We start from the raw sequence: 26,941 nt of genomic DNA on the forward strand, positions 1-26,941 counted from the left end.
AGCAGGATTCGATCAGACGCTTTGGCAGCGACTACGCTAACTGTATTTAGGGTTTGAGTGATGTTAGTCTAAAAGTTTCCAGTTGGTCTACCTCGGGGGTCTTCAATCTCATCTGCAGTCTTGTTCGTTCGTCCTCGTTAACCAGAACACCGGATAAGACCATTTAGAGCAGTCAGTATGCCTACTCGCATGTCTTTTGGACAGTAGGAGAAAACCGGAGAACCCAAAGGAACCCGTGTGGAGGCGGTGAGAACATCTGGAACGCCAGACAGACAGACAGACGGGACCCTGATCTCAGATCATGGCGCTGTGAGGTGGTAACGCTATCTACTGCACGATGGATGGATGGATAGATAGCGAATTTTATTTATGGTGTCCACCCCTCGTATGTTAGCGTTCTTCCTCAGATGATGTTCAAAACATTTGCTAGAAGAACACACACATTATTTACACGTCAAACAGCGCTGTCCGGGTCCCTGTGAACGAGGCGTCGCTGTAGAAGCAATAACGTATTAATAGAATCTCGTAGCAGAGGTTATAGAAAATTAATCAACAGCGTCTGATAACGCTTTGCTAAACGCAGACCGATTTTATGACAAGGTGAAGTTTTTAATTATTTTTAGGCTTAGATTATTTTTTAAAAATTTAGTAGATTTAACTTTGATATATATAAAAAAGGTCATACTAATTTTTTAGATTTAGTTTTTTCTTTAACAAAACCCAGACTAAATCACAATTTTTAGGTTTATTTCTGATTTCTTTATTTTTAGATTTAGTTTTGATTTTATTTTTTTTATTTAATTTTTTGGTTTAGCATGATTTTTAATTAATTTTTCTATTTAATTCTAATTTTTTTCCTTCATTTTTTAACAGCACTTTGATTTAGTCTGGGTTTTTAGGTTTAGCTGTTTTTGTTTTTTTTTAATCTCTTTAAACTTTACATTTTATTTTGATTTATTAGATTTTAGTTCAGTTTACTTCAGATTTCTATCTTTCCTTCTTTTTTTTTCTTTTTTTTTCAAATTTAATTATTTTTAGTCTTTCCTCACCCTAAATTGCTGACAGGTTTTTCACATGAAGGCTCAGATACTCTTATACATCATGTTTACAATAATGAAAAAAAATAAAAATGTGCAAAATTAAAAGTACAATATAAAATGATTCAAATATTTCCTTTTAATAATCACACATAACATTACTCACATAATCCCAGACGTCAGCTTCTTTTAACTCGGACCGGTGTTGCCGCATTGCGATAGACGTTTTGTTTAGTTGTTTTTGTTTGTTTTTTTTATAGAAAAAAAAAAAGAAAAAAGAAAAAAGTAACATATTTTGATAGAAAACATTTTAATATACAAGAGTTTGAAACATCGGATGGAATAAAAACAACACGTACCACAAACAATCTATTTCATGGTGGACAAATTAAAAGACGTTTCTGCACAGAACCAGTGTATCCCTGCACCTTACTCCATAACAAAGATGTCCGGATTTAAAACACTTTTTTTTTTCTTTCTCTTTCATAGGAAAAATGCTAAAAGATTGGCTCCTTTGAAAGTTTTACATTTTAATACACAATACTTCGCAGCATAATTTAAAATATCACAGCACTGAACAGATGTTTCCTCGTTGCCTGTAGGTACGACACCGGATCTCTTCAAGCCTCGTTTTTGTTTTGTTTTTTTTTTGTTTTTTTTAAGAAAAGCAATCCGAAACGAGATTGTGCCAAACTGCTGGTGGAGCATATTAAAAATGCTGTGGATCTTGTTAGCTGTGAGATACGAGGTGCTAGTCCTGTGCTTAAAAAATATAGAGAGATTTGTTTCAGTTGTTTAATGCTGTAAAACAAACGAATAAAATGTCCGGGAGGAATGACGCGCTGGGAAACAGCCGCTACGCGGGAGAGCTGTGACGGGATGTTTCCGTTTGTTTGGGTGAAAGGACCGGGTGTAAGAGCAGAACTGCTCGTTTTTCTCCACCGTTCTGATGTGGTTGAGGGATGGAGGGGGAAAAAAATAATAAACCCAGTATCTGCTCTTCTCTGCTCCGAGGGATTTAAAAACAAGTGCGTGGTGGCGTCGGAGGTCAGTGCTTGTTGTTGGCTTCTTCTTGCGACGAGTTGGAGATGCCGTTCTGAGTCTGAGAAGAACCCGAGCCCAGGCCGTAGAGCCGCCCGCAGTACTTGGCGTCGTCGATGTTGTCTTCGAAAAATAACTGCGAACGAAATGGAACCGTTAGAGCATCCCTCAAATCGATCAATCAATCAATCGATACATTTAAGGCTTTTTTCATGCGTTCATTTTACAAATCAAGGGATAGAATGAATCACTTAAACATTGAAATAAATAAATAAATAAATAAGCGATAAAATATGCAAGTGAGACCGGTAATTAAAAGCTAACTTGAATAAATAAATGTTTTAATATTCATTTTAAATATCTTCATTTCATTTTTAATCACCGGTCTGAATTGTATATTTTATTGCTTATTTATTCATTAAATGAATCCTTTAATTTGTAAAATTCATGAATAATAAATAAATAAATAAATAAATAAATAAATAAAAATACATCAATTTTATATAGGGTTTTTAATTATTATTATTATTATTATTATTATTATTATTATTATTATTATTTATTTACATTTTTTTATTCCTAAATTTTACAAATCAAAAGGATAAAATCAATGGATTAAAAAAATGAATTAAAAAAGCAATAATATAAAAATGGACATTTTTTTTTTATTCATTAATTTATGCGCCACCTCTTTCATCCTGAAGAAGGCCATTCCGGTCAGCAGCGAGTCCGAGCCGGCCTGATGCTGTCTCCCGATCCTTTTCAGCTCCAGCTGGTCTGCGACTTCCTGAAGTCCACCCTAAAACACACACACACACACACACACACACACACACAGCCTTTTAACTATGTTCTTATTTAATAATAGTTAAGTCAGGCGTACAATGACTTTATTTTATTTTTTAACTAAAATCACCGTAATGATCTTTTCATCGTGACAGAAAGCGAGCACGCCGCGTCTCTCTTCAGAACCTCTACCGTATTTTTATCTAGTTACAGTAAACGATACCGAAGATGTAAATGGGCCGAGATGTTCGTTATTTCACTCTGTATATTACAGCCTTTTCGTGAAGTGTATTGTTCCTTAGACAGGACTGAAATATAAGATGAGATCACCTTAACCCTCTGCTCTGCTGAGACCGACGGCAGAAACGGATCCAGACGAAGGATAAACGCGCGTGTTAACTTTATGACTATGATAAAACGATCCGACTCCGACTGAACGGCTTCATTTAACGGAACCGATTCCAGAGGATAAGCTTTTCGTTAGTTAGCACTAGAAGTGTAAGATCTCGGTCATTTCATCCACAACGGCTTCGTACGAAAGCTTTCGTTGTAACGAAGTGACGTTCCCACAGCAGACGCTTTTATATAAAAGCTATTTATTAAACAATTATTCTGTTAGATCAGAGGTTAGATCCACATGCAACCCCAGGCCTTTCCTTTTACTCGTCGGACGTTTTTATTTCAGCTTGCCAGTATTATTCAGTCCGTACAGGATTTCGCAGGATTTGATTTGATTTGATTTTTTTTGGTGATCATTGCAACAAAAACGCTGGACTTCGCTGCGGCTTTTTTTAATATATATTTATTTATTTATTTATTTATTTTGATGAAACTTTGGAGTTTTCCGTGCGTTTTTTTTTTTTTCTCGCGGAAAACTACTCAAATCGGCGAAATCGCATTCGCACGAAACTGTTCTTTCGCGGTGATGTTTGTTGGTTTGTTCAACCATGCACATATTCTATGTTCGACCAAGAAATGTCTGTTCTTTCGCGGCGATGTTTGCTGGTGAACGAGACGCTCTAGCCGTATTCGTGTTCGACGCACGTGAATCGAAGACGGTTTTGGCCGTACGCGCGTCGTGATGACGTCACGTGACGCGTCTCGGCCCGCACCTGGGGAAGATAATTTTGAAAGATGGCGAGCTCCTCCGGATATTGTGCAGTTTCCTCGTGTCGAACGTGTCTAAGGTACTAAACCTTTAGCTAGAAAACAATTTCTACAAATACAAATCGCGCACTCTTAATGCAGCGTACGTTCTTGCAGAAGAACTACTGAATATTCAGGGATAACGTAATAAAAGGGTTTATTGGACGAAAAGACAAACACACAATGTACAGAGAGTAAAAACACAGACGTCACCGCGTCGCTCGCCGTGAAATACGGGTTAAATTGATACCAGACGTAATTTAGAGGAGCGGGTGGGCTGATCCAGGTTCAGAAATCTACTACACTTAGGAAAAGGTATATTATGTACAGCGAGCAATAATAAAGTGTTTATGTAAACTTTTTCCTCCTTATAAAGGTATCATGAAGCACGTCTTTCCAGACAGTGTTCTGGAAGAAATTTACAGAAGAACCTATTTTTTTTTTGGTTCTCTTTACCTTCAGGTTTTTGCAGCTCTTCATGAGATATTTCACATCGTAGATGGCAGGAAAGAAGAGGTTCAGGATCTGAAAGAACTCGTGCTCCTCTTCCGGGAGCCGAGCGTCCGTGAGGAGCTTCACCAGGTAGCCGAAGTCGTATCCACTGCCCGGAACACGCCAGAAGATATTAGTGAACCGTTCTCAAAAACTAGATAACGTAGAATGAAGATTTGCCGCAGAACGGGGGGGAAAAAAAATGGGGAGGGGGAATGGGTGGAGTCGGACCTGATCCAGCTCCTCCTACCTTTTTTGTGTGGAGCCAAAAGTCCGAGGAGTGGAGCGTGTTTCAGGGGGTTAGGAGTTAGGGGTTAAGCTTACAGGAGGAGGAGGAGGAGTTGGATCAGATCCAGCACCAGCTCCACCCCCTGGACCTCAACGTCTTTGATTTGAAAGATTTTTTTTTCGTTTTCGTTACCTATGAAAGGAGAGCCACCGCACGTTTTCACACAGCACCAAACCCGAGGTCATGAGGAGCTCGGCGAAGTACAGAGTATCGATCCCTTCTTCCTCGTGCTTCTTGAACTGAAGGCCCGAGTTCTGCAGAAGGTCTATGGAGTCCTGGGAGTACATGTCCTCTCTGGAAAAGGAAGGGGGGGGGGGATGGGGGATAGAGAAAGAAACTTCGGTAGACAGTCATTACACGACTAAAGATGACTTGAGATGTTGGAATATTGTGTTCTGCAATAATATTAATAATAATAATAATAATAATAATAATAATAATAATAATGTGCCTCAGCACACTGTCTATCACCTGATCATAACTTAATCGTAAGAACCTACGTTAAATTGAACTTGAAGTTGAACTGCCAGGTGGTGGTCCCGGGTGGATAGTCGCCGTCTTCGTTCATGAAGGTCAGGCCGAGCTGAATAATCTTCAGCAGGTCCACGTTGCAGCGCAGGAGCTGATACTGATAATCGACAGTGCTGCGAAATTCTCCGATGGGTCGAACCACCACGCCGGGGAACTCCGTGTCCTAACAGAAGTTTGGAGACACTCGACTAAACGTTTCTCATGAGCTTTAAAACCCTTTGGATCTGAAGGTGTGTGATTAAATGTTTGAAATATTTGAAATATAATCATGCCAACGTATTCGTTTCTTTCATTAGAAAACTAACATTTTATCTACAAAGAAATTATATATATATATATATATATATATATATATATATATATATATATATATATATATATATATATAGATATAGATACATTTTATTTATTTATTTTTTATTTTTTTTTAAACGGACGACTCGGAGCGGAATATTCCGAAAAGCAGCCGATAAGAGTCCGGCGTCGGTGGGAACTCCTTTAATACTGTTTAAAAATCATCTCAGGGAAATTCCTCAAGAAATCGGGTGAGAAAACACCAAGAATACATTTCTGGGAATTCTCAGCAAAAAGGGCGTCGACTTTGAAGATCCTAAAATAAAAATTATTTTGATTTATTTGGGATTTTTTATCACGACATAATTCCCATAGTTCCATCTGCGTTACTCCAGAGTTAACGAAAAGGGAAATCGATGACTAAAACGTTCATTACACGACAGTTCACGGTTCACTAATCCGATCGGTCGAGCGGCGTTCCAAGAGTGTTTATATGTAATATAACCGTGCCGGGACGTTTCACCGCGTGTGTATCGCTCCGCTCCGCCGTGTTCGCCAAGCAAGATACCACTTCCTAGTTCGGAACGGTTTTGACGGTAGAGACAGCGACGGCGGACACGCCGAACGGCACTTTTTTCCAGGGACGTCTTTTGCCGTAAAACATGAACGATGACAAGGTGGTGGAAAAAACGGACGCCGATTTTACCAGAAGCACCTTTAACGGGAACGTACAAAATCGACGTTCCGTAAAACGAGCAGAGCTTCTTCAGGATCTATTTCACTAGCGGAGGGAAAATAAACGAAACGTCTGACGGTATCGCGTCCGAAACGTCACTTACGAGATATTAATCAATGTTTTGCGTGGATAGATAAGAGCCGTCGTATAAAAGCGACGTCGCTCTCACAATCAATTATAACACTCGGTATAACAGCACCGGCGTAAGAGTTCGCGTTAAAGGAAATCGTTATCCGGCGCACTTACAGATTCGGCTTTTAAAATTCCGTCCGAGTCCAGCGTTCACGTTTTATTGTGTTTATTTATTTAAATTTGCCGATCGAACGATTGTTTACTGTATTAACCTGCGTACGATGGGCGTACCTTTCTTCCGATACAGCGTTTACCTAGATCGAACGTTTGTTTCCGGCAAAACGACAGACGGCCTTCCACGAACGTTCGATTTAACGGACGTATTAAATCGCGAGCTTCGTATCGGGCGGTACGATACCGCACGCGGTATCGTTGTGCCTCAGAGGACAAAACAAACACACCCACCATAGCGATGTAGTTGTAATTCTGAACGATCTGGCGGATTTTCCTCATCTCCTCGTCCACGTTGCTGGCCCAGACCTCGCAGATGATCTGACTGGTGTCTGCAAGTGCAGCTGGCATCTTGGTTCAGGATGAAGACCAAAGCACAGGAGGTGGCAAGCAGGCAGCAGGTAATAGGAGGGAACTCTGTAATCAAGAGCACTGGAATTAGATAAGATGACCAGTCAGAGTGGATAAACAAAAACAAACAAACAAACAAACAAACAAACAAACACCAATGTAGTACCAAAAAGTCCAGAAGAAGCGTGGTGGAGACCAAACAAGCTCCTGAGGTTTCTGAACCCAAAACAAACCCAGCTAGTTTAAGTGCGTTACTAGATAGACTTCTTTACTCTCCATACATCATTCGGGTTTGCACATTTGGACAGTTTTAACAGGATAAAACAATAAAAAAATTTCAAGTATAATGTGACAATAGCTCTTTTGGTGATACCGCTCGAGCGCAAAAGGGGCCTGCTTTCAGTTTCCGGGTTAAATCCCAAACTGCCTCCACACTAAGGGAGTGCACTACATAGGGCGCACGTGCTGTTTCTTACCTGATACAGTGCACTTTAAAGAGAAACTAGGAAGCCATTTGGGATTCAGCCTCATCGTTCACGAGCAGCTAAGCTGATGCTAACCAGTCCGCTAAACTCAACTCGTCCACCCAAAGCTGAGCAGCTAGCTAGCTAGCTAGCTAGCTAAACACATATAATCATATACACAAGCACGTGATTAGCACAGAGGTTGTTTTTGTTTTTAAATTCACGTTAAATAATAAAGACCGGTGTTAGTTACCTGGCAGGAGTCCTGCTGTAGCGACGCTTAATAAAAGCTCAGCAGCGTCTGGTTCAATAAAAGCTCAGCGCGCACTTCCGGGAATGGAGGATTGTGGGGGGGGAAAGAAAAAAAAAACAAAAAAAAAAACACACCACCGCTAACGCTAATTATTAAAAATAAATAAATAAATAAAGCTAATCTGTAATGAAACCAATAAACAAGTTTACCAATTTAAAAAGCACGAACTGATAAAGACTCTTTAATATATACTATATATAATGAATATGTAGTGAATTTGTTAATATGTTTATATTAAATAAATCTTTATATATATATATATATATATATATATGCATACATGTACATACATTACATAAAATGTTGTGAAAAACAGAAAGCATGATGTTTGAGCTCTTGTCCTTTATCTGCATGAATTCATGCACTGCTGCAACATGATTGGCTGATTGTATAACTGCATAAATGAGCAGGTGTACAAGTGTTCCTATTAAAGTGGACGGTGAGTGTGTGTTTTTTCCTTGAACATCCTATTACAGATTTATTCTCTTCTTCACTGTTATAATGCGCTCCACTCTTCCGGGAAGGATTTCCACTAGATTTTTGGGGTGTGGCCGTAGGGATTTGTGTTCGTTCAGCTACAAGAGCGTTACCGAGGTCGAGGTCGAGGTCCGGCGCTGATGTCGGGATTGAGAGGAAGCTCTAGTTCCAGTTCATCCCAAAGGTGTTCAGTAGGGTTGGGGTCAGGGTTCTGTGCAGGACGCTCGAGTTCTTCTACCTTCTTCCAATCTGTGTCTTCATGGAGCTCACTTTGTGCACAGGAGCATCGTCATGCTGGAATCCCAATGTTTGGGATTCTTAGTTCCCGTGAAGAGAAACGGTGATACTACAGCATACAAAGACATGTCCTACAATTGTGTGCTTCAAACCTCATGGCAACAGTCTGGAGAACAACCTCATATGGGTGCGATGATCCAGTGTCCACACAATTTGCTGATTATTACTTGTAATTTATTTATGAACGAAAAAGAGAAAAAACCTTATCGTGGAAACAAAGCGCGGAAAACCGTCCATCCGGAAAACGTCCTCGTAGCTGTGTTACAAAGCGTTGACACTGGAGACTCCTTCCAAAAACACCACATCGCCGATTACGTTTTTTGTTCGTTAAATAAGACGTCGATTATTACATCTTAGATCGTGTCGCCCATTTTCCATACAAATCTCTGTGGACGAGCTGTTACTATAGAAACGATAACCTATTCAAACCCGTCATCACGATCGATCCACACCTTCTGACCAATCAGATTCGAGAATTCGACACCGCCGTTGTATATCTATAGTATAGTGAACAATAAAGAAAGAAAGAAAGAAAGACATCTCTGAGACGTAGGGCAAAGAACCATTTTTTTTTTTTATATTTGTTGTGAAACTACAAAACATGTTCTTGTGCTGGTGACATATTTACAATTTTTCGTTGACAGTACAGTGTCGATGGGAAAAATTCACAGCTTTCATAAGTCTCACAAGGAAAGGAGGAGGAAAAAAAAAAAAATACAAATAAAAATAGCACACCCAAATCACAAAAGTGCAATAAATACATGCTGCGTTTCTCAAAAATCGCCTCGCCTTTAGTGGAAAGACCCGGTTCTTTTTCCATCGTTGCTGGATTCAAAAACAAAAAACAAAAATCAAACAAACATCAAACGCATCAAAACAGGAATCCTATCGTAAGTCTATATTGATAACAACTCATTCATGTCGTGATTTTCTTTTATTTCTCTCTCTAAAAAAAAAAAAAAAAAAAAGTTGTACATGTTTTGACGTGATTCCAACAGTTAGAACGATCAGAACGTTCGAGAAGCGCCTCGCGTCAGAGTCTCGGACAGCAAAAGAGCACCGAGGAGGTAAATCCATCACGGCCGACGTCTGGATTACGTCCTGCGTAGCGTGGCGCTCCTCCAGACCGGCTCTTCTACAAGGTAAGACTTCCAGTTGAGTAAAAAAAAAACAAAAAAAAAACAAAAGAAATCGAGATACCTTAGTGTTTCCATGTAACAATTCACAACTCAGCTACAGATACAGTGCACGCTGTTGAAAGGAAAGCGTTTGCTTTTCCACACATTCAGATTCCAGTCTTCAACCGAAACACACGGGAGTTTAAAACACATATATAAAAGACTCCAGTTTACGCTGTTTGTTTCGTAGGTTTTTGTACCGCGGCGATCCACGAGCGGCCTCGGTGCGCTGGAACTCGGTCTGATCGCGGAGAGAACCGGACGAAACGGGGTGCAGGATGGGACGTAACGGATTAACGGAGCATTCGGAAAGCGAAACACTGAGTCGCGGGATGAAATGCGTAACACACGGTGGAGGAGAGGTGTCGCAAACTACGAGATATTTGGTTATATGTAAAGCTTTTCAGAATCGATTCGCTGTCGGGGCTTCGTGCGGGACGTGCCGGGGTTGCTGTTATTTGGAATAGAAAGGTGCTGACGAGACGGTCGTTGCTGGTTTGTCGTTTATCTCAAGGTGCAAAGCAGAGCGACGGAAGACCGCGGTAAGGGGGGGGACGGGGGGTACTTAGTTCGGTTAATAAGTAAGAAGTTCAGAGTTCGTTTGGGATCAAGGCACGTCGTTCAGCGCTACATCTAAACCGTCCGTTCCTGAATGCAACAATCATCACGTCTTCATCGTGTGTGTGTGCGTGTGTGTGTGGGGAGGTTATTTTTTTGGATGTCTTGTTCGAATGAAGCTAGGAAAAAAAAAAAAAAAAAACACAAAACAAAGAAACCCCCCCCCCCCCAATCATATCCGAATTCCTACTGAGTTCAGCGAGCGAGAAGTTTTTATTCCCGATTTTTTCGTAACTCGTACGCACGTCGAAAAATGACGCGATCGCGATTACTAAATTTCCCCACTTCCTAAAAAGGTCACAGTGCAGCACAGGCATCACAAACTTTCCTAATGGTGCAATCCGTCATACTGGGAATTCGAGGAAAACAAAAAACAAAAAAAAAAAAACCCTGACCTACGGAAAAGTGCAACGAAACTCGGGCAACATCTCCACGTCGGACATAAACGCGGCTGACGTCGCGACGATACGGCGATTTCCCTTTGCGTCGTTTTCTACGTGAAAGAATTTGGTTTTTAACTTGACGTGCGGCTTTTGTGTGGCGGAAACGTGTTGGGAGACACTTCGGACGTTTAGATTCGCGACGCGGTTCCGTCGATTTGGACGCCGCCGGAAGACGCCAGGTCGTTTCCACGTTTCCGATCACGGAGAAATCGTTTCTCACACATCTCGATTGAGCCGTTAAGCGAATTCAGAGATTAGACACGCAAATACGACCTCGCTCTGAGCCTAAGGCGCGTTTAGATCCGAACTCGGGTGAAAAATCGTGTTCCGGGTCCGGCGGATTGCGGCGCAAGTACTCGAAAAGTGCTCACTTAAGACGGAGATGATGTGATCGAAGTGCTTTAAACAAGCACCTTGGTCTTTAAGAGCTGGAAGGACAGCAGGTTGAGGAAAACATTCATAGTCTAGTAGTGTGGGGAAAAACTCAAAACGCAAGAATATAAGGATCCACTGCAAAAAAAAAAAAAAAAAACAAACATATCTTGAATATAATCAAATTGATCTACACTCACTGTCCACTTTAATAGGAACACCTGTACACCTGCTCGCTTATGCGGTTATCCGATCCTTCAAACATGTGGCAGTAGCACAATTCATAAAATCTTCACGTCAAACATCAGAATGGGGGAAAATCTGATCTCTGAGAGTTTAACCGTGGCATGGGTGTCGGTACCAGATGTGGCCCCCGTCATGAAATTCGACATGAACGTTAACTGAAGCTGCACGATTTGATGCGTCGCGCTGCTACCACACGATTGGCCGGTGACGGTGAGGGTATATTTCACTAGCTGTGAGATCACAGCCTTCTGCACGACAGAGCACAGAAATGAAGCGGGGAGAAACGTGATCTGCTCCCAAAGTCGAGCGACAGCTTCGGATGAGGAGAAGCTGAAGAGGGATTACACGAGTGTCTTAGAAGCAATCTGGCCTTTAATAAAAAAATTAATTTTTTTTTTTAAGAAAAAGAAAGAAATTCAGGGACTTCAAAAATGAAAGCATTTTTCTACTACGAAACGTCAATCGGAAACGACTCTCTCCGTTCTCGTTTCAAGGTCAGAGAGAGCACGCATCAGGCCGCCTTCTTTTTCGTTTTTGTTTTTTTTTTTGTGCTTGATAGTTACAACGTGCCGTGATTGCGTTCCTCACTCTCTGATTACTAGCTATTAAAGTGCATGAACTAGCCAAATTCTACCTGAGAGGCTGTGGGACGACTAAGTGCAGATTAAATATAAATGCTGGGATTATGGACGCTGCGTTGTGTGCTGTGCCTTGTGGACAAAAAAAAAAAAAAAAGTTTTATACTTCTAAAAACAAACAAACAAACACACGCTCAGAACCAGCACGTAGTGACGCTGATCATGAGTTACAGCTAGCTATGACTGAGCTAACTACGCATTAAAAACCGATTTCGGCTACCGTTAGTTTGTACTTTCGATCGTTTTTTTAATTTTTTCCCTTTCTTGTAAATAGTGTTAAATGTTTAAAAAGAACGCGCCTTATTGAACGCGTGCGCGCGACTAAACACGCCCCGGTCTCGAAGTGAGACATCACTGGCGTATCGGTTTTACGTTTTTTTTTGTTGTTGTTGTTGTTGTTTCTGTTTACCTAATTTACCCAAACCAACATACATCTAAACAGTGATTTCCAAAACCTTGTGCTATCAATCATAAAAGTACCTCAAGGATCTGTATTCACATAATCGAGTTATAGCAAGCCGACTCGACGAGTTTTTTTCTCCCTCTAGTTGTGTTATTTTTATAAAAAAAAAAAAAAAAAAAAAAAAAAAAACAACACTCTGGTGTTTTGGAATGATCGACTATCAAAAAAAAATAAAAAGGAACTAATACAGATACTAATATACAATTTTTAGTAGTAAAAGAAAAAAATATATTGCTACGGATACAAAAAAAAAAAAAAAAAAAAATGTGGTTGTTGGTACAATTTAAGAAAAGAAAAAAAGGAGAAATAATCTACAGATTTTCAACTGAGAGCTAAAAACCCAGTGTATTAAAATGGACATTTTTCCTACTGAATATACACTTAATAATTTTCTGCAGTAATAATTCTTCATTCTTCATAATACCACCAGAGGTCAGGTTCTTCTTCAGTGAAACAGCAGATTAGACTCTTGCTTGCGGTCTATACGTCGTCAGCTGGTAGGTCAGGAACGTTTATCTTTACTCGTGTGAAGAAGGCCATCTTCTCTCTGCGGGGGGGGGAGAAGCACAGGTGTTAATAGAGATGTGGATCGAGATATACACTCACCTGAACTTCATACATCTCATGCTTTCAACATCTTGACGTACTTTTCTGCTCAGCACGGTTGTAAAGAGTGGTTATTTATTTGAGTTACCGGTCAGCTCGAACCAGTCTGTCCGTCGTCTTTGATGCAGAACTGCTGTATTTTTTGTTTCACGCGCCATTACATTACTGTCGTGAGTGAAAATCCAAAGAAGCCAGCCGTTCCTGAACCAATCGAACGGCTGACATCACCGAGAATTTTTCCTCGTCCTGATGTTTGACGTGAACGTTAACAGGAACCTGCTGCAACATGATTGGCTGCCTGGAGAATTGTGGAGAACGAACGAAGCGTCCGGCGAGTACACGTGCCATGCGGTCATACGCCGTCCAAATCCAAGTTTTCAAACAAAAACATATGCTAGGTAAAATACGCTAGGTAACATAGGCGGCCCAGTAAACTATTACACAATACAGGATGCCATGGACTTCCTGGTTAAAAAGCGTGAAAGTAAAACTGCAGAAATGGGCGTGGAAGCGTCACCTGAAGGATTGGACTTCGGGACCTTCTTTGCGGCTCTGTCCTCGGATCTTGTGCACCTCCTTAGCTGCCGCTCGCATCATCTTCTCCACTCTCTGCTCCTGCAGCTGTTCCTCCTGAGTCTACGGTAAACAACGGTGACACAAGTCGAAACTCTCACTGGATGGAAAGTGGTCCGTAAATATTTAATCGATCGTTTAACGGCACTTTTGTTTGTTTTTTTGTTCGTGTCTTCAAACCTATTGAGGCGTAACGATGTCGTGTATCGTTTCGTCCGGTACCAGGCTCTGAATAAAGTGAGCTGTCGGTCATGTCAACTTTTAAAAACTTAATCGAGCTCACACTCCTTCGTCGGAACAACCTAGCACACTATCACACTAGTATACGGATTATACGAATAAATTTGGCGGGGGGTTTCCTAATAGTTTCATCATAAACGAAGAGGACGGATTAAAATTGGGTAAGGCACAAAGACTGGAAAAAGATTTTCCAATGCCTGAACGTTTCTGGTCCAATATCCTTGTGGTGGAAATTTTGCTTAGACCTGGCAACCCCGTACAGCAGCGAAAACCTGGCTACAGAGCCAATGTTTCATTTGGAACAGTTTTTATTATTGTACTTCTAGAACGTTGATAACGTTTTCTCATATCGTATCGTTATCATAAGTGAAATCTGTGTATCGTTACACGCCTGCGAAGCTAAACACCAAGCGTGATAAGCTTATAACTGTTGCATTTAAAAGTAGCATTATTAAAATTCTGCGGAATTGCTTTGCTTTATTACTAACCCCGTTAGGACACTGAACAAACAAACAATGCAGATTATTATGTTTTATTACCGACGATAACTTTAGACAGTGGGAAAAAAATCTTTACTAAAAATTAGTACGCCTTTAAATCGAAAGTAATACGAACAAACATGGTGCAGTATTGGATAATATACTGTATAATTCTTTTACAATAACCCCTTGGTGGAGCACGTGATTCGTGAAGACGTGTAAACGTGACAGACCTGTTTCTCGGCCTGCGTGAGCAGCAATCGGAAGCGCTCGTCCTCTTGAACCCATGCGGGAAGGCTGCGCTGGCCCTGCTGCCTCGCGCTCTCCATCTGCTCCTTCAGCTGCCGCAGCACCCGCAGCTCCTCGTTCAGCCGGCTGTGGCGCGTCCGAGACGCCTGAAGCTCCAGTTCCAGGTCCATAGGAGTGCGCATCACACCGTCTGAGCCGTGCGTCTGCGTCGGAGGCTGGGGAATACAGTCAATAGAAATCGTAAACCGACCGATGCCAGTCCGATTCATTTCCGCTCCAAGTGTGTGTCTGAGTCATGATGTGCTCCTTGTTAACTAAAATTATCCTCTGGCGGGGGGAAGAAAGGAAAAAAAAAAAAAAAAAAAAAAAAAAAAAAAAAAAAAAAAAACAGATCATGCTCTAGATTTCATTTATTTATTTCTATAACTGTGAGGTTGGAGCTGGATGGGAGATGTGATGGGCATCAACTAACATTTTGAGGCAGGTGCATGATGGGAACTGACCTCGGTACATTTCGGCGTTTAACATTCGCCATAAGGGGTAAAAACTTTGCCTTAATTTCTTGTGTTATTTCAAAAATGGCAAGAAGACGAGAAAAGCGAAACAAAAAAAAAGATGGATGATGTCATGCCTACGCGAGCAACTCTTCTACCCGACGTAGACGTTTTAATATCATTTAACGCGATAACGCGTCCCGGAGAGGCTGAGCTCATCGTTTGATAAAAAGGGTCCTCGCGTATATTCTATACGCTTATCTCACGGCATGACGTATCAGGTCGGAACACCCTGCTACCGAGAAAATGCTCACAAATCAGAAGAATCGGCATGAAGATAATAAAACGTTGAGCGTTTTCCTATTACAAGATTCACCATTTCAAAAATATCCGTACGCGTGCAATACGGAGGAGAAACCGCGGCGAGGACGAGATCTTCGGGCGTCTTTGCAGTGTGTTCACGTGCAGCGCTGCCGGGGAGACGCGAGTCAGCGGGAGACGCGTGCACTGTAAATAAATCTTACCTTTCAGCGCTAATGCTTTTCTGTATGACTGCGTTCAGGTACGAGGACAGGTAGCCCTCAGGGGTGGAACTTGTACGTCTTCTGAGGGAGCGTCAGCATTCGTCGAATATTTAACCGAGCTTCTCGGGAGGCTTACCTTTTTAATACGGACACTGCGCCTCTCGGAGGCGTTCCGGACGAAAGGAGACTTCTTGGACAGAGTGGAGCTGTCGCTGTCGCTGCGGTTGATCTAACGACGCGGGTAAAGGAGATGGAGTGAGCGCAAACGTACAGGAAGTTGAAATCCTGTGCTTCCAAGTGTGTGTGTATGTGTGTGTGTGTGTGCGCATTTACCCTGCAGATGTACTGGCTCTGTGGACCAGGAGAAAAGGTCTTGGAGCGGATTATGGTGTTACCCCTGACAAAAAGGTTCTGCTGGTTCAGCTCAAGCCGTCGCTCTTTGGGCCGGACCACGGAGGCGGCGGCGTGAGGGAGGCCCTCCATGCTCGTCTCTTTATTCACCTGTGGAAGGACCGTGAGATGCTGCGTTCAGACAAATCGACTGCACTTTACACAGAAATAGATCGAACGTGAAATTGAAGTCTCTTTAACGTATCTCGAAGACATCTTTTAGTAAGAAAGAGTAATTCTGATAAATTAAGGGGAAAATTAAAACCTTTTCGGGAATAGCCGCCGCTGTTTTTGAAAGAGGCTTGGTTGGCGCCGCTTGCTGCTTCTCCTCCTCCACTTCTTCTTCTTCTTCGTCCTCCACTTCCCACTGGCAGCCTTCCGAGTTAAACTCCTCCCCTTCCACGTCGCTGCCCACACCGTCCACAAACACATCGCCCTCTAGAGGCTCCGTTCGCCTGTCGATACACGATCCGCTATCAATCGAATATCATATCTACTATCTGACCTTTCTAACCCTATTCTAACGGACAGCATCAAGTGCCATATATCATTTTAAACAGGAGAACTTTTATCCAATCTAGCTAATTTAAAGGCCCAATTTTTATTCTTTTTTTTTGGTCTGAGAGTGGATAAATTATCTAGAATTTTTAGAAAAACTCCAGAAACAAGTTGGGTTTTCTTTTTTGTTTTTTTACTGTGAACTCAAAAAAAAAAACCTCCTGAAGTTAGGATTTTTTTTTCTTTAGAAAGTTATACCTGGATGTTATAGAATTCCAAATGAAATTTTGTCTTCATCAAACATTCCCTTAGCACGTTATATCCATTTATTTCAATATTATTCCAGGCGTTTTTCAATTAAAAAAAAAAAAAAAAAAAAGGTATTTTATTTACTGAGATGCGTCTCTCAAATGAGGAATTTCCCTCCCCCCTCCTTTTTTCCTCCCAAAGAAACACGCTGATTGGCGGAATAAAACAAAATACATATGTGCATTCTTTTCTTTGCATACCCCAGCATGTCAGGAAGTTTGGGTCAGAGCCCCTGGAGCAGAGAGGGTTAAGGGCCTTGCTCAAGGGCCCAACAGTGGCAGCTTAGCAGTGCTGGGGCTTGAACCCCCGACCTTCTGATCAGTAACCCAGAGCCTTAAACACCACTGCTTCGACGCGTTCGTTGTTAAATCTAGAACGCTGAGATTTTTCCTCTTTGGTATCGTATACGTTCTGAATAACTTTTTAATATTTAATTATTACAAGCCAAACAGAACCGAACAGAAGCAGCTGATCTGATATTAAGGTTCGACTTGAGAAGTTCATGATGCTCGTAACGGGGTTGTAGAGAAACACACAACATACGCCTTGAATATATAATCTGAATAGTGACATCGTTAATCCTAAACCTAAACCTTCCTTTATTTATTCACGGCTTTGCCTAAAGTCGGTTACGCGCCCTGTTCCGTAACCGCGCTCTGAGATTGTCTCGTAGATGGATATAAAGAGACAAATGCTTGTGCTTTAGGACGACGGTGTTCCTGTGAAAGACGGGTATTAAAGGCAGCATGAAGGATGAGAGGAAAGAGAGGTACGAGAGGAAGTGCGGGCTGAAATTCAACCGGCCTGTCTCGCGTCTTCGTGATCGGGGCGACCAGACAGGTGACGTGACGTGACGTGACGTGAGACAGGAAGTGGCTGTAGCACGGCCTCTACATCCATCGACCGCCTCGGCACGGACAAGCGCTCGTTATTCTCCTGCGTTCTGGGGAACTAACTCCTCGCTTGCTACTACCTAATCCACTTTATTATTATTTTTTTTAATGATTATTATTGTCTTTAGCTTTGTGCTTCAGGTTCGCACCGATTTGACTGCAGATGATTAATTGGCCTTTTTTATCTGCTCAGCAGGGACTCCAGGTTTTTCGGGTCGTTCGTTTATTCTCTATGAGACGTCTCAGTTTTATCAGTGATCACGCGTCCACTCACCAGTCTGTCTCTGCCGTCTTCACGTTAGCTGCTTGGATTTCTGAGGAGCCGTCTATTGTCTAAAATATGCGACAGACACAAACACACACACATATATTATATCATTGAGCATTAAAGACAGATTGTGGCTTGAAATGTAGTCAGAAAGGTCCCTGTTTGTGTGTCTGTGTGTGTGTGTGTGTGTGTGTGTGTGTGTGTGTGTGTGCGCGCCACCTTGTCGGACTGCGTGGGAGCCTTGAGCTCTTTGTTCTTTCCATTCATGTCTGGGATGAGCATGTAGTTGAGGAGGTTGTACCACTTGGTATACCATTCCTCCGAACACTCCATGTCAGCCAAACTGATCTGAGCACCGGCCTTTAATAAAGAAAAAAAAAAAGGACAAAAAATAAATGTACAGTCACCGTTAACTAAATTTGGGTTTCCTTTCGTTTGTTTTTTTTTTGAGAGAGAGAGACTGTAGATATTAGGGCTGGGCGATACGACGATATGATATCGAGATCGTGATAAATCACGTCACGGTACATCGTGGCATCGCGATACGTTTTTATAACGGTTTAATATTTTTTCAAAATTATCACAAGCTACGCGGAATCGATTTGAATTTTTCCCGCATTATTCGCTTCAACAGTTATTCTTTTTTTTTTTTCTTTCTCTGTTAGCTGTGTAACAAATCGTGTATCGTACAAATATCGTACAAAACTATCGGGTCATATCGTGGAGATCTAACGGATAGAGTTCCGAACGGTTCACGCGGATTTTAAACCCGGCACGCGGCGAGATTTTCCCGGATCGGAACGCCACGCGCGAATCGTGGAATCTGCGTAAAATGTCGAATGACGGTTCCGCTCAGATTTTAAAACTCATCCATTTTAAAAAGCGGTGAAGATAAAATAACAACCATAAAGAAAACAAAGAATAAAGTATATATATATATATACTGTGGGAATTTGCGACGATGATATCGGTTAACTAGCAGCTCACCTAGCTGGCAAGCAGAGCTTGCGTACGCACGTTCTTACTAAGGGTGAGCGATATGACAAAAATATTGTATCACGATACTTTTTTCTGATACACGATATTTAGGTTTGGTAACTGAAAAACAGCAAAACAGGAGGTTTCGTTAAAAAAAAAAGGTTAAATTAAAAAAATGCAAATACTTTTAATGAATTCTTTAAATAACAGTTAGAAAAAATTATTTTACAGTCTAATCATGCAAAAAAAAAAAAAAAATCAGATCAGCTGTTTGTCACTGCTCTTAAAAAAAAAAAAAAAAAATTACCTACGATATCTCAAAAAAAAGTGTATCGTGACATAATTTATCACAATATGGATATTACACCATCATATCGCCCCAGCCCTGGTCCTTACTCTTAGTCAGGCTGTTATTAGAACCGAACGACTTCGCCATATGACATCGATATCATGCTAAACAATGTCGTGATACGCTTTTCTGAAACATCGCGTATATCGTGAGATATTATACATAATTTTTTAAAACTAAATTAATCCGAAGCTGATTTGATGTTTACTTTATATTAGTTCAAATATTTAAAATTGTTTACATTTAAAACTTTTAAAAAAATATTTATACAAAAAAAATAACCTAGACATTAAATAAAGTATCACTAATTTTTAAGGCTACACTGTTTTGCAGGCAAACCGGCGTATCGTGATATTTTTAATCGTATCGCCGCACCCTTTACCTCACAACATGAGTTGAACTTTAGTTATTTCCAGGTTTACTGACCCCAAACACCAACACTTTTAACAGTCCTGCATGAGTTTCTCAGCGAGGTAACCTGTGGTCTTCAGGACACCTACCAGACACTCCTCTCTTCTGGACTCGGTGGTGGAGCAGACGTCGACGCGGAGCGTCTTCTGTCTGAAGGCGGAGGGGGAAAGCTGCATGGCGAACACCTCGTTGATCTCCAGCGCGTCGTGGGCCCGTGAGCTGCGTGTGCGGAACAGGCAGCGGGTGGCCTCCGGACAGGGCAGCACCACCACCCGGACGTACCTGCGCACAGGAACGAGGTGGCGTTCACGCGAGATACGTGACACGCCCTCGGGTTCGGCAAGCGAGGTCGAATCAAAACGGCCGCTCACGGTAAACATCAAACACAAGTATTTACTTTAGATCCATAAACATACAGTACACAGGTATTCGCTTACTCTTAGAGTAAATCTATAACAGGTTTAACGAAGGAGGTAAATACGAAGAGCGACTGTAGCGGCGGCGTTTGAAGAGCGCTAGTTCAGATCTAGGATACTACGAGTACTGCATTAGTACAGAGTACGATTTAGGGAAATGATCATTTGTTTATTTATTGAATTGTAACTTGAACAATAGATCAACTTTACACATAGTGCGGTTTATAAACTACAACAGGGTTCGAGTGCTTTAGGTGGCAGAAGATCTGAAAGCTACTGTCCGGCTCCTCGTTACAGCTGAGCTGTTACCGTCCCACGTGAAGGCGAGACTTAAAAAACGGAAAGTAGCTGAAACGATAGAAAGGGAACGTACATGTTCTGGCTGGCAGGAACAGACAGCGTGCTGCAGTTGGTCAGCTGCATGACGAAGATGGCAAAGCGCTTCTCTTTAGCCTCGTACTTCAAGCCCAGTCTGATCTGAGCGCAGCTGACTAATCCCCCGTCTTCGTCGCCCGACATCTGCTCGGCAGGGACTCCGGGCCTGTTCGGTCAGCAGAACAGTTTAACACTTAACGCACAAAGTTACAGAAACAGTACTGTGTCTAAAGCCCTATTCGGATTGGATTAGTTCATCAAGGGGAATTTACATCACGTCCGTCTTTAGATATTTAAGGAACTCTCGGCGATTAGTCATTATTTATAGTAAAGTAAAAAGTTGTGATATTGTGCGCATACGGATGTAACGTAACGCTTTATACCTGTAGCTGGCGCTATAACGGCTCCTTTAATCGGCCTGCTTTAATCATCTCGCTTCTCTAAATGATTTCACCAGCGTCATATCACGATATTTTCCAGGCGTTTCTACGACGCACGGTACGCATCACGGCGTACAGGTTTCCTAACAACCTTCAAGCGCATGACTGGTGTTGCATTTAAAAAAAAAAAAAACGACAAAACATTTAATAAAACCAGTGAACAGTGTTTTTACAATTTTATAAGATTCGGATAAGTTGAAAACTTCGATCGAATCTGCTTCAGGAGTTTTATTTATAAATCTTTTGATATAAATTAAAAACGTCCGTCCAGCGTCGGACGCAGAACGATTAGCATGGACGTCGCGAAGCTCGCTCGTTTAGTTTAAACAGAAACTTTCGTTGTTGCTAAAGAAATATAATCTGCTTGTCTCAGGAACCCGGAGCAGGTGTGTGTGTGTGTGTGTGTGTGTGTGTGTGTGTGTGTGTGTGTGTGTGTGTTTTATCCACCACTGCTACCCGAGTAAATATTAATAAGGGGTTATTTTCGGATTGTTAATTTTAAGAAGTAGTCCATAAAAATTATTCATGAGAGAGAGAAAATGGGGTCAGTCAACAGGAAAGTAGGCTTGCGTTCCCTCATGTGCAACCCAATTCCAAAAGAGTCGGGACGCTGTCCCATTGATTCGCAAATCTCATAAACCCAATAGAACACAGCAAACATATCAAATGTTTAAACTGAGGAAAATGTACCCATCTTTACTTCTGAAAGACTCTGTATCTCTAAAATGCTCTTTTTATACCCGATCACGTTACTGACCTGTCGCCAATTAACCCAATTCGCTGCAACATGTTCCTCCAGCTGTTTCTTTTCACGAACACTTACTTTTCCAGCCTTTTGTTGCGCCCGTCCCAACTTTTTTGACGTGTTGCGGCCATCGAATTAAAAAAAAAATTTTTTTTAATTAAAACGGTAAATTTCCTCAGTTTAAACATGTGATGTGTTTTCTAGGTTCTATTGTGAATACCATATGGGTTGATGAGATTTTCAAATAGTTGCATTCTGTTTTTATTTACATTTTACACAGCGTCCCGACTTTTTTGGAATTGGGGTTGTATGTAATATTAAGCACGTTTTTTTTTTTTCCCCATCCATCCAAATCCACGGCAACACCGTTAAGATTTTTACTAGGATAACACTTCAAGAATTATTGGCACCCTCGGTTAAGATGGGTAAACACGGCTGTGACAAAAGATGTCCGACCGCCGTTCTCGCCGTATTTGGTCTCGTAGCGCGTTCATCATCGGCCCTGCCCCCAGATATTAATCACAAAATGCCAAATCATATATGCTTCGTGATTGTTTTATCGCATGTTCAAATTGTCGCTCGACCCCTGTTTTAACATTTAACACAAACGCTTTTTAACCCGTCTTTACCGAGGGTGCCGATAATTCTCCGGCTGACTCGTCTACCATCGATTATAGAAGCGTCTGTGGTTCTTAAGAAATTTTTCAAAACTGAACACTAACCTTTTCTCTGAAGCCTCGTACACGCCGCTGTCTCCCGCCACCGATTCGTCCGACACGGCCGACGTCACGCCCGCTTTCTTTGAGCCGGAACCTGGGACCCTTGTTTGGGAATCGAGATCTACACACACACACACACACACACACACACACACACACACACACACACGGAGAGAAGAGTAGAAATGTGACACTGCCGGTACGGTCCCTGACACTTTGCTGGCTCGGTGTTGAGTTACTGTGCTGAGTTCTCCAATATTAAACACCACCACATGGAAGCCCCGCCCCCTTCCCGCCATCATCAAATCTATCAATGTTTGTTCACTGTAGCCCATTCTGAACGTGTATATATTTACCGTACATTTACGCTTGTTGGTGATGCGTACCTTTAGAGGCGTCCTGTTTGGCGTCCCCCTGCAGGCTGAGCTCGCTGAGCCGGGCCTGCAGCTCCAGATCAAGCTGGGACGCCGAACCTGAAAAGGTCTCTCCGGCCAGCGACGAGGCATCGGGAACGAGGGGCGAGCAGGGCGGAGAGAGCGAGGAGAGCGACGAGCGTGGAGACAGCGAGCTCATGGAGCGCGGCGTCTCGGACAGACGTAGAGCGTGAGCGCGTAAGCCTGCGCCCTGACCTGCGGCGCCGGCGGCCGGCCCTGACGTCACCTCGTTCTCGTGGATGGTGGGGATGGAGCTGGAGGGCCTGTAGGTAGACGAGATGCTCTCTTGGAGCAGCGAGTCCAACTTGACCTGGAAATCCGGGTCGCTCAGCTCGCTCTGGTGCTCGAAGTAGGCGTCGGTGAAGCTGAGGGACGACAGCGAGCCGAGGCTGGAGGCGGCCAGAGAGCCACGGCTGGACGTCAGAGACCCTCGGCTACTGCCCGACGAACAGGACAGCGTGCTAGCCGACAGGCTAAGACAGAAATCAGAGCGGAGAAGAAACAGCGGCGTCAGTTCGGAAAGCGTAGCAGGGATACGACTCTATTTTTGGCTCCATAACTTAAAATGCGTTCGGTGTGAAAACAAGCTCATTAAAGCGCGGCAGGCTCATTAGCCACATGCACACAGGTGTGTGTCTGCTTTAGAGAACGAGCAGAGAACCTGAGAACGAACCATAGCAACAAAACCTCATTCAAGCCAACGCTGTGCTTATTTACATATCTTTAAAAATGAAAAACAAACACACACACACACTCACACTCTCTACCGGTCAAAGGTTTGTGGACACTCGACTGAACTGCTTCTCATGATGTTAAAAACCTTTTGATCTGAAAGTGTGTGATTAAATGTTTGAAATCGGTGTCGTAGACAAAAATATAACCGTACCGACGTATTCGTTTCTTTCATTAGAAAACTAACGTTTTATTTACATAAAAATATTGTTTTTAAACGGACGACTCGGAGCGGAATATTCCGAAAAGCAGCCGATAAGAGTCCGGCGTCGGTGGGAACTCCTTTAATACTGTTTAAAAAGCATCTCAGGGAAGTTCCTCAAGAAATCGGGAGAGAAAACGCCAAGAATACGTTTCTGGAAATTCTCGACAAAAAGGGCGTCGACTTCGAAGATGCGAAAATACGAAATTATTTTGATTTATTTTGGATTTTTTTTATCACGACATAATTCCCATAGTTCCACTTGTGTTACTCCAGAGTTTTCATGTCTTTATTATTATTCTAAAATGTGGGGAAATAAATAAATAATAATAATAAAGAACGAGTGTGTCTAAACTTTTGACCGGTAGTGTACGTTTCTGGATATTCAGGGTTGTTGTATTTTTGTGTACATAATGGAACGGTATAAACCTCTTCAGCTGGGTGTGCAGCGAGGACGCCTGCCTCACGACATCTTCCAGCTCCTTCACCAATTTGTTCCTCTTGCAATGTAACGTCAACCTGCGGCAAAAGCGGATAAGAAAGCGTTATTTGTCCGTAATAATATTCCAGAAGACATTCGTTCCGCTGGTGCGTTTGTATTCCGTCCTTCCTTCACGTCTGGGTGAAGTTACGGTGGAATGCCGCAGAGCAGAAGGCCTGGAAGAAAAAAAAAAAGGCGGCCGTTGTGTTTAACCTACATCTCCTCTACGGCTCGGGTTACAGGAAGAGAGAGAGAGAGAGAGAGAGAGAGAGAGGGCGCCGGACGAGGATACGGGATCTAGTGTGCAGAACAAGCGGCCTGTTCAAATAATCCAGGAGGAGGAGGAGCGAGGAAAAAAAAAAACAGAAGGAACGGAAAGATACAAAGAAGGAAAAGAACAAAGAGCGCTTAATTGGCGTTCTCAGTACGGAAACCTGACCTGACGGCGCAGGCGTCTGCGCTCTCAGGAAGCCGTGGGGAGACGACTGCGATCCGGCACGCTTCAGTTATTAAAGGAGCGGATAATTCGACGTGTTTTTGCGATAGTTGACCTTGTTTTTGAAAGCGAATGTCCTACTTCCCCGGGCGACATCAGCAGCATTCCCAAATGAGTTCAGTCTTCCATAACAGCTGCTCCGTCCTACCGCCCCACAGGGTTAAGAATCCATAACCGGCTTTAACGCAACCCTCGCTGTAGCATTCTGCTCAATCCCAAATACCGAAGTTTCACGCATCACCCTCGAGGAGTTTTTCCTGCGCCTCTGCGTTTTTATCTATCCTCTCTGGGGTACGGGTGGGCTCCCCTCACCTTTCCGTCAGAGCTTTGCTCTGGCTGTCGCGTGCCGCCTGCAGGTCCTGCTCCAGACGCTTTTTCTCCGTTTCGATCTTCTCGGCGTCGCTGGGAGCGCGCTTGCAGGGTTTGACGTACTGTAGTTCCTTCAGCAGCTCCTCTTTCTCGCTGATGAGGATGAGCCGGTCTCGCTCGGGATCCAGCAAACCGGGCCACGACTCGCTGTCCAACTTGGCGATCTGGACTTTAATGTTTGCGATCCTGAAACGAGCGGCGAGACGGACGCGTATAAGGAAAGAAGCAACAACAACGAAAACAAGAATAATTCTGCAATAATTGCAAAAACACACTATGTGGACAAAAGTTTGTGGACACCTGACCGTCACGCTTAGTACATGTTCTTGTCAAAGATCGCGTTCCAGATTTACTCCTCCTTTTTTTTGCTGTTATAATGCGCTCCCCTCTTCCGGGAAGGCTTTCTACTAGATTTTGGAGCGTGGTTGCGGGGATTCGAGTTCATTCAGCTACAAGAGCGTTAGTGATTGAGGTCAGGCGCTGATGTTGATGTGAGGAGGCTCCACTTCCAGTTCATCCCAAAGGTGTTCAAGTGCAGAACCCTCGAGTTCTTCCACTCCAACCTTGTCTTCAATCCATGTCTTCATGGAGCTCGCTTTGTGCACAGGGGCATTGTGGTGCTGGAGCAGTGTTTGGGCGTCTTTTGGGTTCTCAGGGAAATGGTGACGCAACAGCGTTACTACAGACAGACTATACAATTGTGTGCTTTCAATTCTGGGGCAGCGGTTTAAGGAAGAACCACATATGGGTGTGATGGTCAGGTGTCCACATACTTTTGGCCATACAGAGTTAGAATGGATCAGGAAAACACGAAAAAAAGTTTCTAGGGGCAAAAAAAAAAAAAAAGATGTAACTTTGCCGTACCTCCTTTTCGCCTCTTCGTACTTCAAGCTCAGTCGTACCTTCTCTGCCAGCTTATTGGAGATCGAAACCAACTGATTCGAAAAAAAGGAAAGAGATCATGATCGGATCACGCAACGAATCGTTCCTAGGAAAGCGGGTTGAACCGTCGCTAAGACGCGCCGGTGTCGCTAATAAGGAATGAAAGCCTGTAAAGGACTGGATGGATAGAGTCGTGCCTGTTCCTGTTAAAACATTCAACTTCGCCGTCTCACCTCGGCGGGTATGTCCGTCTGGGACTCTGCGTCCGAATAGAGGCGAGGGAGCGAAAGGTTCGAGTCGGCCAGAGAGGGGTTGCTCGCCCACAGCTCGTTCTGAGAGCCGTAATCCAGACGGAAGCCGTCTTTCAGCACAGCCAGTTTCTGAGAGGAAGACAATGCCATAAACAATTAAACCTCAAATCTACAGAAAGACATGAGATATACATACATACATACATACACATATATACATATATGTGTGTGTGTGTGTGTGTGTGTGTGTGTGTTTTTAATATTGTGTGCTACTTTCTACATAAACAATAGCTTCGAATAATACTATTAGAGTCGTTCCACCGCCCCACCCCATCGTAAGCCCTATTCAGACGGGATTAAATGTACTCGGGATCCTGGGGTAATTTCCTATTTTACAGGAGCTCCTCTCCGATTTAATTTCCGTCCGTATCAGCCACGTCGGAGTTTTCCCCCGTCCTCCTCTGAGAAAAATACAGGCTACTGTTTTTGTTGTTTTTTTTTTTGTGATATCACGCTAATCAAACCGCATGCTTTTAACGGCATGTGTTCAGCACGATGTGTGACATCAGCGCTCTGCTATTCCATTAGGTATTGCACAAAAATATGCAAGCGCATCCTCGAGT

General features: G+C 42.7%; 2 protein-coding genes across 5 annotated transcripts in view; both read right to left on the bottom strand.

Annotated features, from left to right (window-relative positions):
* Window positions 1–230: 230 nt before the first annotated feature.
* On the bottom strand, window positions 231–7,812 carry cnot8 (CCR4-NOT transcription complex, subunit 8). Of its 4 annotated transcripts, none has more exons than XM_053647988.1 (7): window positions 7,724–7,812; window positions 6,890–7,072; window positions 5,292–5,485; window positions 4,924–5,085; window positions 4,467–4,611; window positions 2,767–2,877; window positions 231–2,214 (listed from the first exon to the last, which is right to left on the bottom strand). In XM_053647988.1, exons 2-7 carry the CDS (start codon window positions 7,004–7,006, stop codon window positions 2,086–2,088), a joined length of 858 nt encoding a protein of 285 aa, XP_053503963.1. In that variant the 5' UTR covers window positions 7,007–7,072; window positions 7,724–7,812; the 3' UTR covers window positions 231–2,085. The 4 variants fall into 4 exon arrangements, with proteins under 4 accessions (XP_053503963.1, XP_053503962.1, XP_053503964.1 ...); XM_053647987.1 differs by having other exon boundaries at window positions 6,890–7,087; window positions 7,724–7,796; XM_053647989.1 differs by lacking the exon at window positions 7,724–7,812 and adding an exon at window positions 7,173–7,686.
* Window positions 7,813–10,605: 2,793 nt separating this feature from the next.
* Window positions 10,606–26,941, bottom strand: part of wwc1 (WW and C2 domain containing 1) — a 33,173-nt gene continuing 16,837 nt past the window's right edge. The window contains exons 7-22 of the mRNA XM_053647986.1: window positions 26,301–26,447; window positions 26,050–26,120; window positions 25,129–25,371; window positions 24,269–24,358; window positions 22,858–23,378; window positions 22,475–22,592; window positions 20,566–20,733; window positions 19,866–20,058; window positions 18,258–18,398; window positions 18,045–18,103; window positions 16,336–16,525; window positions 16,014–16,181; window positions 15,817–15,909; window positions 14,647–14,877; window positions 13,639–13,757; window positions 10,606–13,062 (exon numbers count right to left, since the gene is read on the bottom strand). Coding sequence (XP_053503961.1) covers window positions 12,996–13,062; window positions 13,639–13,757; window positions 14,647–14,877; window positions 15,817–15,909; window positions 16,014–16,181; window positions 16,336–16,525; window positions 18,045–18,103; window positions 18,258–18,398; window positions 19,866–20,058; window positions 20,566–20,733; window positions 22,475–22,592; window positions 22,858–23,378; window positions 24,269–24,358; window positions 25,129–25,371; window positions 26,050–26,120; window positions 26,301–26,447 — 2,619 coding nt within the window. The 3' untranslated portion in view covers window positions 10,606–12,995. The remainder of the gene's footprint in view (window positions 13,063–13,638; window positions 13,758–14,646; window positions 14,878–15,816; window positions 15,910–16,013; window positions 16,182–16,335; window positions 16,526–18,044; window positions 18,104–18,257; window positions 18,399–19,865; window positions 20,059–20,565; window positions 20,734–22,474; window positions 22,593–22,857; window positions 23,379–24,268; window positions 24,359–25,128; window positions 25,372–26,049; window positions 26,121–26,300; window positions 26,448–26,941) is intronic.

Source organism: Ictalurus furcatus, chromosome 18 (genome assembly GCF_023375685.1).
Source record: "Ictalurus furcatus strain D&B chromosome 18, Billie_1.0, whole genome shotgun sequence".
NCBI lineage: Eukaryota > Metazoa > Chordata > Actinopteri > Siluriformes > Ictaluridae > Ictalurus > Ictalurus furcatus.

Coding starts and splice junctions, on each gene's coding strand:
- cnot8 (XM_053647988.1), bottom strand. CDS start 7,006: ATGCCAGCTGCACTTGCAGACACCAGTCAGATCATCTGCGAGGTCTGG. Junction 5,486..6,889: donor ATTACAACTACATCGCTATG/GTGGGTGTGTTT, acceptor AACTTCTGTTAG/GACACGGAGTTCCCCGGCGT. Junction 4,612..4,923: donor CGGTGGCTCTCCTTTCATAG/GTAACGAAAACG, acceptor TGTTCCGGGCAG/TGGATACGACTTCGGCTACC.